At 37.4% G+C, this 12,475-nt stretch overlaps 1 protein-coding gene across 7 annotated transcripts in view; it reads left to right on the top strand.

The window, feature by feature from the left end:
• RIC8B (RIC8 guanine nucleotide exchange factor B) overlaps nucleotides 1-12,475 on the top strand; it is a 98,388-nt gene that overhangs the window by 36,504 nt on the left and 49,409 nt on the right. For all 7 annotated transcript variants that reach the window (XR_004380187.1, XR_004380186.1, XR_004380188.1 and 4 more), the window contains exons 3-4: nucleotides 182-790; nucleotides 11,868-11,962. Coding sequence is in view for 4 of the 7 variants with exons in the window: in XM_032836504.1 (XP_032692395.1) it covers nucleotides 182-790; nucleotides 11,868-11,962 (704 nt within the window). In the remaining 3 variants the exon portion in view is untranslated. The remainder of the gene's footprint in view (nucleotides 1-181; nucleotides 791-11,867; nucleotides 11,963-12,475) is intronic.

Here is a 12,475-nt window from a genome sequence, read left to right on the forward strand (position 1 = left end):
GAAAGAAGTGCAGCAAATATAAGGTCTCTTTCAGTTCTAACATTGTGGGACTTAAAAAAAAAAATTAAAAATCTTTTCTAGCCAGAATCTGATTGCTGTTACATACATTGGTAGAGAAGTATTCTGTTTTAAATCACTTAAGCCAAGTAATGATTTTTGAATACTCGTTCTTGTTTTTCAGAAACTCTGTGAAGGCATATTTAAAGTCCTTGTAAAGGATATCCCAACAACATGTCAAGTGTCCTGCCTGGAAGTTCTCCGCATTCTCTCCAGAGACAAAAAGGTTTTAGTTCCTGTAACAACCAAGGAAAATATGCAGATACTGCTGCGATTAGCCAAGCTAAATGAGTCGGATGATTCTTTGGAGAAGGTGTCAGAGTTCCCAGTTATTGTGGAGTCATTAAAATGTCTGTGTAACATAGTGTTCAACAGTCAGATGGCACAGCAGCTCAGCCTGGAACTTAACCTTGCTGCAAAGCTCTGTAACCTCCTGAGAAAGTGCAAGGACCGAAAGTTTATCAATGACATTAAGTGCTTTGACTTGCGCTTGCTCTTCCTCCTGTCACTTTTGCACACCGACATCAGGTCACAATTGCGCTACGAGCTCCAGGGACTACCGCTGCTAACCCAGATCTTGGAAAGTGCCTTTAGCATCAAGTGGACCGATGAATATGAATCGGCCATAGACCATAATGGACCTCCTCTCTCACCTCAGGAGACAGACTGTGCCATTGAGGCCCTCAAAGCTCTCTTCAATGTGACGGTAGACAGTTGGAAGGTGCATAAAGAGGTAAGGTTGAGAAGGATATTCTTATTTACCTATAACTTAATTGGTCTGGGCCATCCCTAGAGCTGCCTACAAAGGAGGAATCCTTACTTACGATTTGTGTAACACTTACCAGAAAAATAGGATGAAGAAGGGCTATTACATTATTCTTGTTTTTTATGGGTTTTTAAATTTTTAATTCCAATTAGTTAACTATGGATTATTATTTTGTAAGGTTGGCAAGTATAGTTCCTTTTCCCAGTTGTTCTATCACCTGCCTTTTTTTTTTTTTTTTTGAGTGCCTCTTTCAGTCACAAGGTTTAAATGAGAAGATTTGAAGGGAAATAAAACAATATGATTCAAAAAAAATATGATTCATAAAGTTATAGGCATTTACAATGATTGCCATCTCAAAGAAAAGATAAGCTAAATTAGGCCAGATAAAATTGATCAATCAGAATTCATGTCTGTTCAGAAGAGCAAAAGATCTTGTGTGTATCCCCTATCATCCCTAGAGTGTTACAGTATGAGATAACTATCAGAAATGTAGGACTACAAGTAGATATCCATACTTTTACACAGTTGAGAAAATACAGTTACACCACAGTTTAGGAAAGGTTTTTTCTGGACTAAGATCCTTTTCTGTGGCTTAGACCTTACAGCAGCCAAAGGCAGATTTGATAGTTTATATCTAAGTACCCACAAGAACAATATGCTGAACAAGAAACTTAGCTTAAGGAAGGCAACAATTTTAAGCAAAATGGATGTAAACTTTTTTCCTTGTTTCTAGAATCTTAACATTTCACATTTACATTCTTTCTTTAACCTTAAATGATGAGTGAAATTGAGCCCCTGCCTTAAAAAAAAAAAAGAAAGAAAGAAAGAAAGCAAAAAAGAAAAGAATAAGGAAAGAAAGAAATGGAGTATTTTGGTGCCAGCGTAAATTATCTTTTATGACAGCTGACTTGAGGACTTAGGCTAGCATCTTGCTGTGTCCATTTGAAGCAGTGCTCACCATGAATACAGATCTGTTTTGCCAGCAGTCTACTTTGAGAGGATTATCTCAGTACAGTGCTATAGTGAGAATATGCAGGCATCTGAGTTTTAAAGTGCAAATAGGTCTATATTTTGAAACCAAATATTTGAAGATCATTCCTAACAGCTGTTTTAGATGACTGTAGTATGGTCAGTTTTTCCTGAGACTTGGCAGGAAAAGATGTGGAAAGCCCACATGCTCCATTTATGCTTTGAAACCAAATATTTGGAAGTATTTAAAATATTATGTCTCTATGCTTATTTGGTCCCTTCTATGGTTATTTTTCTTACACTGTTTGTTTTGGTGTTTTTAAGTTCTCCATTTAGTTGCAAGGGCTCTTCTGAGACTGTTGGTTTGCCATTGTTGGAGCCCCTATTATTTAAATTGTGCCCAAAATAGTAGCTCACACTGTTCCAATTCCTGACTAAAAGGGTTTATTATAATTCAGTGGCCGCACATCAGTATAAGTATGGAATGACACGTAATATATATCAGTAAATTGAGATTAGCCTTCATTAGTTTAATAGTGGGGCTGGAAGAAGCCTTGAAGATGTTGAAGCAGCAGTTACTCATTCTGGGTAATAGAAAGTTTATTCTCCAAAAGATATGTGAGAAAGGACCAGTAGTCCTGAAGCAGGCATCTGTGCAGACCTAGGCCTTCTTGTGGATCAGTAGATAAAGCCATTATAAAAATGTGCCCAGTTATTGTGACTCTGGGCTATTACTGAAGTTATCAGAAATTTGAACGGTATTGAAACCAGGATCTTGCCAACTCATTTAGGCAAGAGTGTGGGAAAGGTTTGTTGTTGTTGTTTTAACCACTTCAGTCTCCATGAGTCTCCAGATTCAAATTTTAGCAAATATTTAGTTAGTCCGTCAATAAATATTTATGGCCATTTACTAGATATTATATCAGCATTGTGTAATATGTTGGCAAATAATAGGCATAGTCTCTGCCTTCAGTTTTGTTGGTAGGATAGGTAATAAATAAGTAAACAAATATATAATTCAAATTGTGTTAAATGCTAGGAGAGAAACAGTGCAGTGATTGCGAATAGTTAGCATAGTCAGGGAAGACCTGTGAAGGTGTCTCCTGAGATAGGATGACAAAACGATGGAACTGTTTGACAACTGGGGAGGTGAACGTTTCTCAGAAATTGAACAGCATGTGAAAAGACCCAGAAATCAGAGCATAGGGAGGGACTCGGAACTTAACATAAGGAAAATCTGTAAAAAGGATGCAGAGAAACTTGCCAGTAAGAGCCCATTTACTTGGATTTTACTAACACCTCGATTGTCAGAAAAATGGCATCTTTCTCCAATCAAACAAGCACCTGAAGATTTGTTAATGCTTGAAGATAGCTACTGAAATAAAAGGACATTGAAAACTCATTATACAGAAGAATCCAACTTTAAAATTTAACTTTAAAAATAATATTATTTTCCTTATAATGAAAATACATGCTCTTCATAGATCTAAGGGGAAAAGTATAGAGGCAATAAAAAAGTGCAAATCACCTATAAAACTACCACTCGAAGATAATCACTGTTTGCATATAATATATACCTTTCTAACCATTCTTCATTGTATAGTATGTAAATATAAACATGTGTAATTTCTTTTTATAAAAACGCAGTCATTTTATAATCTTGATCTTTTTTTCCACAGTAAATGTTCTTGAAGAGTGGTGGTTTTCAAAATGTCCCTTGAAGCCATAAAGTTCCTAGGAATAGGATGAGTTCCAGGTTCTCACTTTCACCCTCACTTTCAAAAGAGCATCTTTGATTGTTGCAGTTGCTGTTGTTTTTTCTCTTTATAGTAGGTAACTAGGTATCTACTACTTTATAGTAAGGTAACTAGATATCATGTGGGGATAAAAAGAGTTCTGCAACCAAAAAATAATTTTTTTTAAAGATTTTATTTATCTATTTGACAGAGATCACAAGTAGGCAGAGAGGCAGGCAGAGAGAGAGGAAGAAGCGGGCTCCCTGCTAAGAGAGAGCCCAATGCGGGACTCGATCCCAGGACCCTGGGACCATGACCCAAGCCGAAGGCAGAGGCTTTAGCCCACTGAGCCACCCAGGCGCCCCCCGAAAAAGTAATTTAACCGCCAATTTATTCTCTTTGTCAAAGGTTGGTAAATCCTTATGAAGAACTAATCTTCATAAGTCCTTTTATACTTAATAAATAATTTTATACGTGAATATTCCTTCATAAAGATCTCTCAACCTTTAACAAATTCCTTATGTGTAGGCATTTAGATTGTTTACATTTGTTTGCTGTTTTACATGGTAATGCAGTGAATTTTCTTACTAGAAAATTTTGTAGATAAATTCCTGAAATTATTGGGCCAAAAGATTTTTTAAAACTCTAAGGGTTTTTGATATGTATTGCCAAACCGCCCTTCAGAAGAGTGCTAGTTTATACCTTTCCAGACCCTGGGCATTTCACCTTTAAAGATCTTTATCTATTAGACAGCTCAACTGTTACAGAAAATATAGATGTTTGGTTTGAGTTTTAACTGTTTTATAGGTATTTTTAATCACTGTTCACTTACAGTTCTTCAAAACCAGAAAATTGATGACTGGGTTTTTCTTGAGGCTTACCAGATTAGTGCCATTTGTCCATTTTAGGTTCGTGCCTCAGTGTTAAATTCCCGCCTGTCTGCTGATAACATCAGCAAATTTGGAGATTCCTTTCCATTCAGTAGGAAATGGAGCTGGACTTATTTCCACACGGTGTCCTTCTGTCTCCCTCACTTCCTCCTTCCCTCTCTGTCTCATACTTTCCCTTTCCTAAAGGTAATGGGTAATGTTTAAGATTGTCAGAGGCTCCTTTAGCAGGACCTGAAGTCAGTTCTAGAAACATTAACCGAAATGGTCTTGTCTTCCTCCTCCTTTAACACTTTGCTAAATCTCTTTGTCGATGGAGTTAAGCATGTTACTGTAGAGATCCCTCACTTAGCACACACTCCCTTCTGCAGTGCTTTCCAGGTTATCAGTGCATTGTGACGAGAAGACACAAGGACCAACAGACATGGTAGAGCCAGACAACCAGGAGCAAACAGAGAAGTAATACAAGTATCTGAGTAGTCAAAAGATGCATTTGAGTCAGATAAAACAGTGAATGTCCATAGGAGTTATTTGGGAATGTCACATTGTAACAGAAGAGGTTAGTGCCATGATTATTTTAGAGACTTGAAAGGGAATGTGGGAAAAGGACATGATATTAATTAAATAAAAATAAAGCTTCAAGCTGTGCCATGTTTTTTTGCTGAATCATCTTTTCAGTAAATATTGAGTGCCCAATATATGCTGAGTTCTACATTAGTCATACAAGATACGAGATGAAGAAAGCATCACTGCCCTCAAAGAACTAACAGTCTAATAGGAAAATCAGACACATGAACAGAGATGGATATACAACTGTTTGTTACATTACTTACTTTTCTTCTCTATATTTTCTGTATGTTTAAAAATAAGAAAGAGTCACCTCCATAATGCACAGATGCTTCAAATACCATATGTTCTAGATCTTTGAGGGTTTATCTGACCTCACTGGCATAGTCTTTCTGCTAAGCAACATAACCCAGGACAGAGTATACATTCAATAAATATTTGTTTAATGAAAAATAAAGTGTGATATAGAGAAATATATAGGAGAAAAAATCCAAACTAAGCAGGGAAAAAGGAAAAGTTTATGATACCTTTTAAAATGTCAAAGCTGTTGGGGCATCTGGGTAACTAAGTTGGTTAAGCATCTGCCTTAGGCTTAGGTCATGATATCAAGATCCTGGGATCAAGCCCTATGTCTGGCTTCCCACTCTGCATAGTCTGCTTCCCCTTCTTCCTCTGCCCCTACCCCTGCTCATATTCTCTCTCTCTCTCTCAAATAAATAAAATCTTTTTTAAAAAAATCAAAGCTGGGGCACCTGGGTGGCTCAGTGGGTTAAAGCCTCTGCCTTCAGTTCAGGTCATGATCCCGGGTCCTGGGATCGAGCCCCACATCCGGTTCTCTGCTCAGCGGGCTCTCTGCTCTGCTTCCCTCTCTCTGTCTCTGCCTGCCTCTCTGCCTACTTGTGGTCTCTGTCAAATAAATAAATAAATTCTTTAAAAAAAAAAAAGAGTCAAAGCTATTACAAAATTAACTAGAAGCCTAAAACATTTAATAACATTGTTTAGAGCAGCAGATTTCTAGCCTTTTTAGAGTTACGGCACTCTACTTTATAACATTTATATCTTCCCTTGTAAAGTAATTCAAAAAAGCATAATATTATTACTCTGTGCCCAGCACCATGTTCAATGAAAAAGATGCAGAGGTAAAATACATTATCTTTGCCTGTGAGGAGACAGAGAATTTTGATTATATACAATTTGGCAGGACAGATAACCTTGGTAAAGGTAAAGCAGAAGGGCTAGGGTAAAACAGGCTCAAATGTTACCTGAGATATAGCTGTATTTCTAGGTAAATGTGTGTATACTTCTGTGTGTGTGTCTGTATGTCTGTGTCTGAATGTCTTTCACTTTTTATGGAATTGAAATCAAATTTTCACACATTCCTAAACCTTCTTGAAGAAATCAAATTTTTACACATTCCTAAACCTTCTTGAAGAAATTAGAACTGTCCTGGGATAACAATACAAGATTAGGACTTGGTGTGCAGTTTTCTCCCTTCAGACTTTCACAGGCATTGATTAGATCAGTTGACACTTTGAATGAAAAGATGTGAGGAAATCTATACCTTTACAAAACAAAAGTGAAATCTTCCACAGTATGCACAGGAGAAAAAAGGCAGCAGGACAGTAGTAGAATTTGTAATTAAGAAGTAAGGACTATATAAAGAGATCCCAAAGACTTTCCTGAGATTTTATCTCCCTTTTAATTGAGTGTTACTTTATTTTGATTTCCACTATCACAGCAAGCCTGTTTGCTTTCTGTCTCTTCCTTCTCCCTTCATCCCTGGTGGCTTTTTTTTTCTTCTCAATCTTTGGAGATAATGATTTCAGAGGACAGAATATTGATATCTGAAAGATATGATTTCAGAGGAGAGAATATAGATATCTTAAAGATATCAAAACTAAGATGAAGCAAGTAAATTATAGTTATATAAACTGTATTTGTGGAATATTTTACAAAGAATAATTATATTTAATCTTTCCAGCATCTTCGTGACACAAGAGCATTAACCCCGTTTGATAAAAAAGGACACGAAAGTTCAGAGTTTAAATTACTTATGGAAAGTCATACAGCAGAATAGCCAATACTAGAAAATAGTATCCACTCTAACCTTTGTTAAATAATACTTCTTAAATGGTAGCATTCATTCAGCAAACTTTGACTGAGACAGACTAATGGAATAGAGTCTAGAAATAAACCTGCGCATATATAGTCAACTCATTTATGACACAGGTAATATTGAAGTGCAGTGGGGAAAGAGTGGACTTTTTAATAAGTTGTACTGGATCAATTGTATGTCTTTATGGAAGAAAAACTAATTTGAATCCTTACCTTATGCCATACACAAAAATTAATTTGAGATAGATAAGGACCTAAATATGAAAGGTAAAATAACAAAGCTTTAAGAAGGAAACAGATTATCTTCATGACTTTATCTATCAAACATTTCTTAAGTAGGCAAAGATTTCAAAACAGGACAAAATAAAAATCAAATTTTAAAGGAAAAGTTGACAAATTGGTCTTCATTAAAATGAGCTCATCAAGAGAAGAAAGTAAAAAAGCAGGCCACCAAAACAGAGGAGTTATTTGCAACACATCTATAAAGAACTCTATACAGAATCCATTAAAAAGCCTTACAAATCCATACAGAGTCAACCCAATAAAAAAATCAGCAAAAAGGCTTGAACAGACACTTGACAAAAGAGGTATCCAAATGACCAGTAGTCATAGGAAACTTCATTAGTCATCAGGAAAATGCGTAATAAGAGACCACTGCGCACCCAAAAGAAGACTAAATTTTATAACTCTGACAATACCAAGTGTTGCCGCAACTGTAGAGCAACTATTGGGAGTGTAAATTGGTATAAACACTTTGAAACACTATTTGGCAGTGTAGTCTAAAGCTTGACACAGCAGATGAGGCGTAAGATATCATATTCACAGAAGTACCCGTAATATAGCCCCAAACTGGAAACAATCCAAGTGTCCATCCAGAGTAGGATAGATAAGTAAAATGTAATATATTCACTGCATTCAGCAGTGCCTTCTTAAACGAACTGTGGTGAAGGACCAGATTCTTTTTTGCCCTAGCTACCAGAATAAAACTCTTATATAATACAATATTACATACATTGTCAAACTGGAAGAGTCTCTAAATGCTCACACACACTTTTTGCACGGGGGGGCACTGCAGATCAGTGGCAAACAGGGTGTGGATCGACACTGGCCCACAGACTGCACCTCAAATAGCACTACTCTCAAGTGATGAAAATGAACACAAGTGATGAAAATGTGTAGACTAGCTACACATACCAACTTGGACGGCTCTCACAACCAGACGCAAAAGGGCCTAAGTTTTATGATTGCATTCAAGCAAACTTGAATGACAACAAAAATCACTAACCTGTGATGTTAGAAACTAGAATTACCCTTGAAGAACAGGCGACTGTCATCTGAAGAGGCCATAAGGGGAATTCTGGAGTTCTTGATCTTGACATTGGATCATTTTTGTGTTGGTTATATGGATGTGCTCATTTTGTGAAAATTTATCTAGCTGCCCACTGATGACTGCATCTCTTTTTTGTTTTACTTATAATTTACATTAAAAATTATTGAATATTGGGGCACCTGGGTGGCTCAGTCAGTTGAGCATCGGACTCTTGGTTTCGGTCTGATCATGGTCTCAGAACAGTAGGATTGAGCCCTACATGGGCTTCACACTGGGTGCGGAACCTACTTGGGATTCTCTTTCTCCCTCTCCCTCTGCCTCTCTCTCTTTCCTCTCTCTCTCCCTGTCTAAATAAAGAAATAAATAAATATTGAACACCTATTAAACATATGCACTCTAAACTTCTAAAGTTACCAGATTAGTGGAGAAAGCAATGGAAATGCAAGTGTGGCATTACAAATTATGATTTTATGAAAGGAATCATAATAAGATAGTGATAGAAAATAATGAAGGAAGAAGCCTACTTAGATTAAGTGGACAAGGAAGAGGCTTCTCTGATAAAATGTTCTAGCGGAGACCTAGGAGATGAAAAGGAATTGGTGATGCCAGGAGTGGGGGAAACAATCCATGGATTTCAGCAGTTGCTTTGGGTACAGAAATAAAGAGAATTTAATGGATTTATGGTAAAAGGGCATTGCAGACCTAAGTACAACTTGAGAATTGGTGTTACACAAGTTGGGACACAAGGAAATGGGATGGAAAGAAGTAGGATTTTGGTTTACAGTTGCAAGTAAGAAGACCAAAATGGATAGTTTTGCAAGAAGCTGATCAACATCAGTGTGAGAAGAGAACTGTGATACCTAGAATAAAGGAAAATCTAGTGTTTGTTTTTGTTTTGAGAGAGAGCATGCATGAGCAAGTGCGTGGGGGTGGGAAGGGGAAGAGAGAGAGAATCCCAAGCCGACTCCTCGTTCAGCATAGAACCCGACGCAGGTCTCGGTCTCCTGACCCTGAGATCATAACCTGAGCTGAAATCAAGAGTCATACACTTAACTGACTGAGCCACTCACGCGCCTAAGGAAAATCTTAAAATCTTTTTTTAAATTTTTTTTTAAATTTTATTTATTTGACAGAGATCACAAGTAGGCAGAGAGGCAGGCAGAGAGAGAGAGGGGAAAGCAGGCTCCCCACCGAGCGGGGAGCCCGATGCGGGGCTCGATCCCAGGACCCCGGGATCATGACCTGAGCTGAAGGTAGAGTCTTTAACCCACTGAGCCACCCAGGCGCCTCTTAAAATCCTTTTAAAAGGAAGTGCATTCCCACTTAATTTTCAAAACCAAGGAAAATATCTTATTAAGAGTTAAGAAATGGAAGGAGTACCTGGGTGGCACAGACAGTTGGGCGTCAGACCCTTGGTTTTGACTAGGGTTATGATCTCAGGGCCACGGGATTGGGCCCTGTGTGGGGTTCTGGCTAGGTGTGGAATCAGAGTTTCTCTCTCCCTCTGTCCCTGCTCACTGCTCACACTTGCTCTCTGTCTTTCTAAAATAAACGGATAAATCTTAAAAAACAACAAAAACAAGTTATATGGAAGAATTTCACATGTGTTTCAATGTGCTTCATGTAATTTGGGGTAAGTAAATGTGTATTTACATATTAGAGAATTTTGTTTCAGGCATTTGAAAATGGACGGCGAATGGCACAGTGTCTGGGTCAACCCTGCCAGTCTTCATGTCTCTGGCATTCCACTGATTCCTCCTCCCCTTTTCTTTCTTCCTTCCCCAGCACACAATTATTTCATTATCACTCATTTCAGATCTATCTTCTGTTTCCTTTCTCCCTCATTATTCCCCTCATCTTCAAATGTTCCATTGCAAGTGCTAAGCACTTCCTTGTGTATCATCCTTTTTAATTCTTTTATGACCCTACCAGTCACATACGTATGGAGATGCCTGTGGGGAAACTTTGGCTCATAGAAGCTATAATACTTGTTTAAAGTCACAACTTAGACACTAGACTCCCAAATGCAGTGCTTTTTCCATTGTGCCACTGAGGCCTTCCTCTCTTACAAATAAACATATAATAATTTTATGCTTAAAATTCTGTCCTCTGCATTATGAGTAATGAAATTGTGCTCTATTGTTTGTTAGATTTTTTAAGACACATCTTCTCACCTATATGTGAATATAAGAACATATATGAATATATGTATAATATGTGAGTATATTTCACTTTACACAGACTTGAGATCAATATATGCTAAAGTTTTAAAATTTTTTATAAAGTTTTTTGAATTTTTAAATAGTTTTTGAAGTAATTGGTGACTTCCTGAAGTATAGCATACACAGGATCTCTATTATAATTATCACTCATTTTGTCTGTCTTCTAATTACTATGTTTTTTAAAGATTTTATTTATTTGACAGAGAGAGATCACAAGTAGGCAGAGAAGCAAGCAGAGAGAGAGAGGGAGGAGGAAGCAGGCTCCCTGCCTAGCAGAGAGCCTGATGCGGGACTCGATCCCAGGACCCTGAGATCATGACCTGAACTGAAGGCAGAGGCCCAACCCACTGAGCCACCCATGCAGCCCCTGTCTTCTAATTATTAAAAATCTGGACAAAGAGAGAGATGACTTTGATACAGGTGACAAAAGAAATTGTGGTGGCCCAAGAGCTCACTAAAAAAGAGGAGGTAAACTAAGTGATTACTCATAACTTAGCTTATTTCCTACTGCTTGCCTTTTTCTCTCTGACTCTCTATGTGTCTTTAATACCAATGAGTGAGTAAACATTGGGAAAATAGGAGATTAAACTCAGATCACTTGTTTTTCATCACTTGCCAGTAATTTGGAGGGGAATTAGCAAGATTTGGGGAAGCTAGGAGATTAAGAAGATTCATTAAAATAAAGTTGATAGATTATAGATTTTAACTTAATTGCTTTTAAAAATCAAGAAATGAGGCATTAAGGATATATAACTGGCTCTTAAAATATCTGATAGCATTATATCTATTTAAACTTTTATAACAATTAGCAGACTGGAACAATATACTATCAAAAGAGTCTAGGCTTTCTGGAAATGGCAAAGATCATTAGGTGAATTGAATCTTACTATAAAACAGAGTGGGACATGCATGGATGTTGGTCATGCATCTCTGTGCCCAGCATGCCCTAAGGGAGCGGCTAGATCAGTACCATCTGCTTTTAGCCATTTCTGGAGGTGGTTGTAGCTCTTCATATGAAACAGTAACTATTCACTTAGTGCTGAGAACTTTTTCTACAGTATCCTGACTTCTATTATGTATGGTGTAAGAATGACTGACTGTTGCGGGCGGAGGCAGGTGGGCCATAAGATAACTCCGAGGAAGGTAGTAATACACCAAGCTCCTTCGTTAAGGCATTCAATCCCGAATTTTTCCTCTTGTCTTTTTTATTTGCTGTAGAGTGATTCTCATCAGTTCCGTGTCATGGCAGCTGTCCTTCGCCATTGTTTACTAATCGTAGGTCCAACCGAAGACAAAACAGAAGAGCTGCACAGGTAGGTAACCTCTGTGTTGCTATCTCAATGAGGAATATCATCAATTCTTGTTTTTATGCATCCAATTTTTGTTGTTAAAAGCACCAGAAAGTGAAAATATTACAGTAAGTCTGGTAACTGTTGAGAAATCATTACTGTGCCCTGATGAGAAATTTTCATTCTATTCCCTTTGACTTTGTTAAATTGAGTCCCAACAAAAGAGAATTTAGCATTTGTTGAATTCAACAATAAAACCCAGAGTTTTAACAGTAATAATAGCACAATTCAGTAGTTACTGAGTGCTAAGTGTGACACGATGCTAAGTGCTTTATAAAGATTAACTTACTTTAATTAGCATACTCATCTTATGAGGTTACTGCTCTTCTTCCCTTTCGATAGGCCATGAAATTGGGGCATAGAAAAATGAAGCAATTTCTTTGAGATTACACAGCCCTAGTAAGTGACAGGACTTGGATTTAAACTCTGCTTTTCATTACTGCACTCAATAGTCTCACTGATTTCACTGTAAGAGTA

Source organism: Lontra canadensis, unplaced genomic scaffold (genome assembly GCF_010015895.1).
Source record: "Lontra canadensis isolate GAN:19392208 unplaced genomic scaffold, GSC_riverotter_1.0 scaffold93, whole genome shotgun sequence".
Taxonomy (NCBI): Eukaryota; Metazoa; Chordata; class Mammalia; order Carnivora; family Mustelidae; genus Lontra; species Lontra canadensis.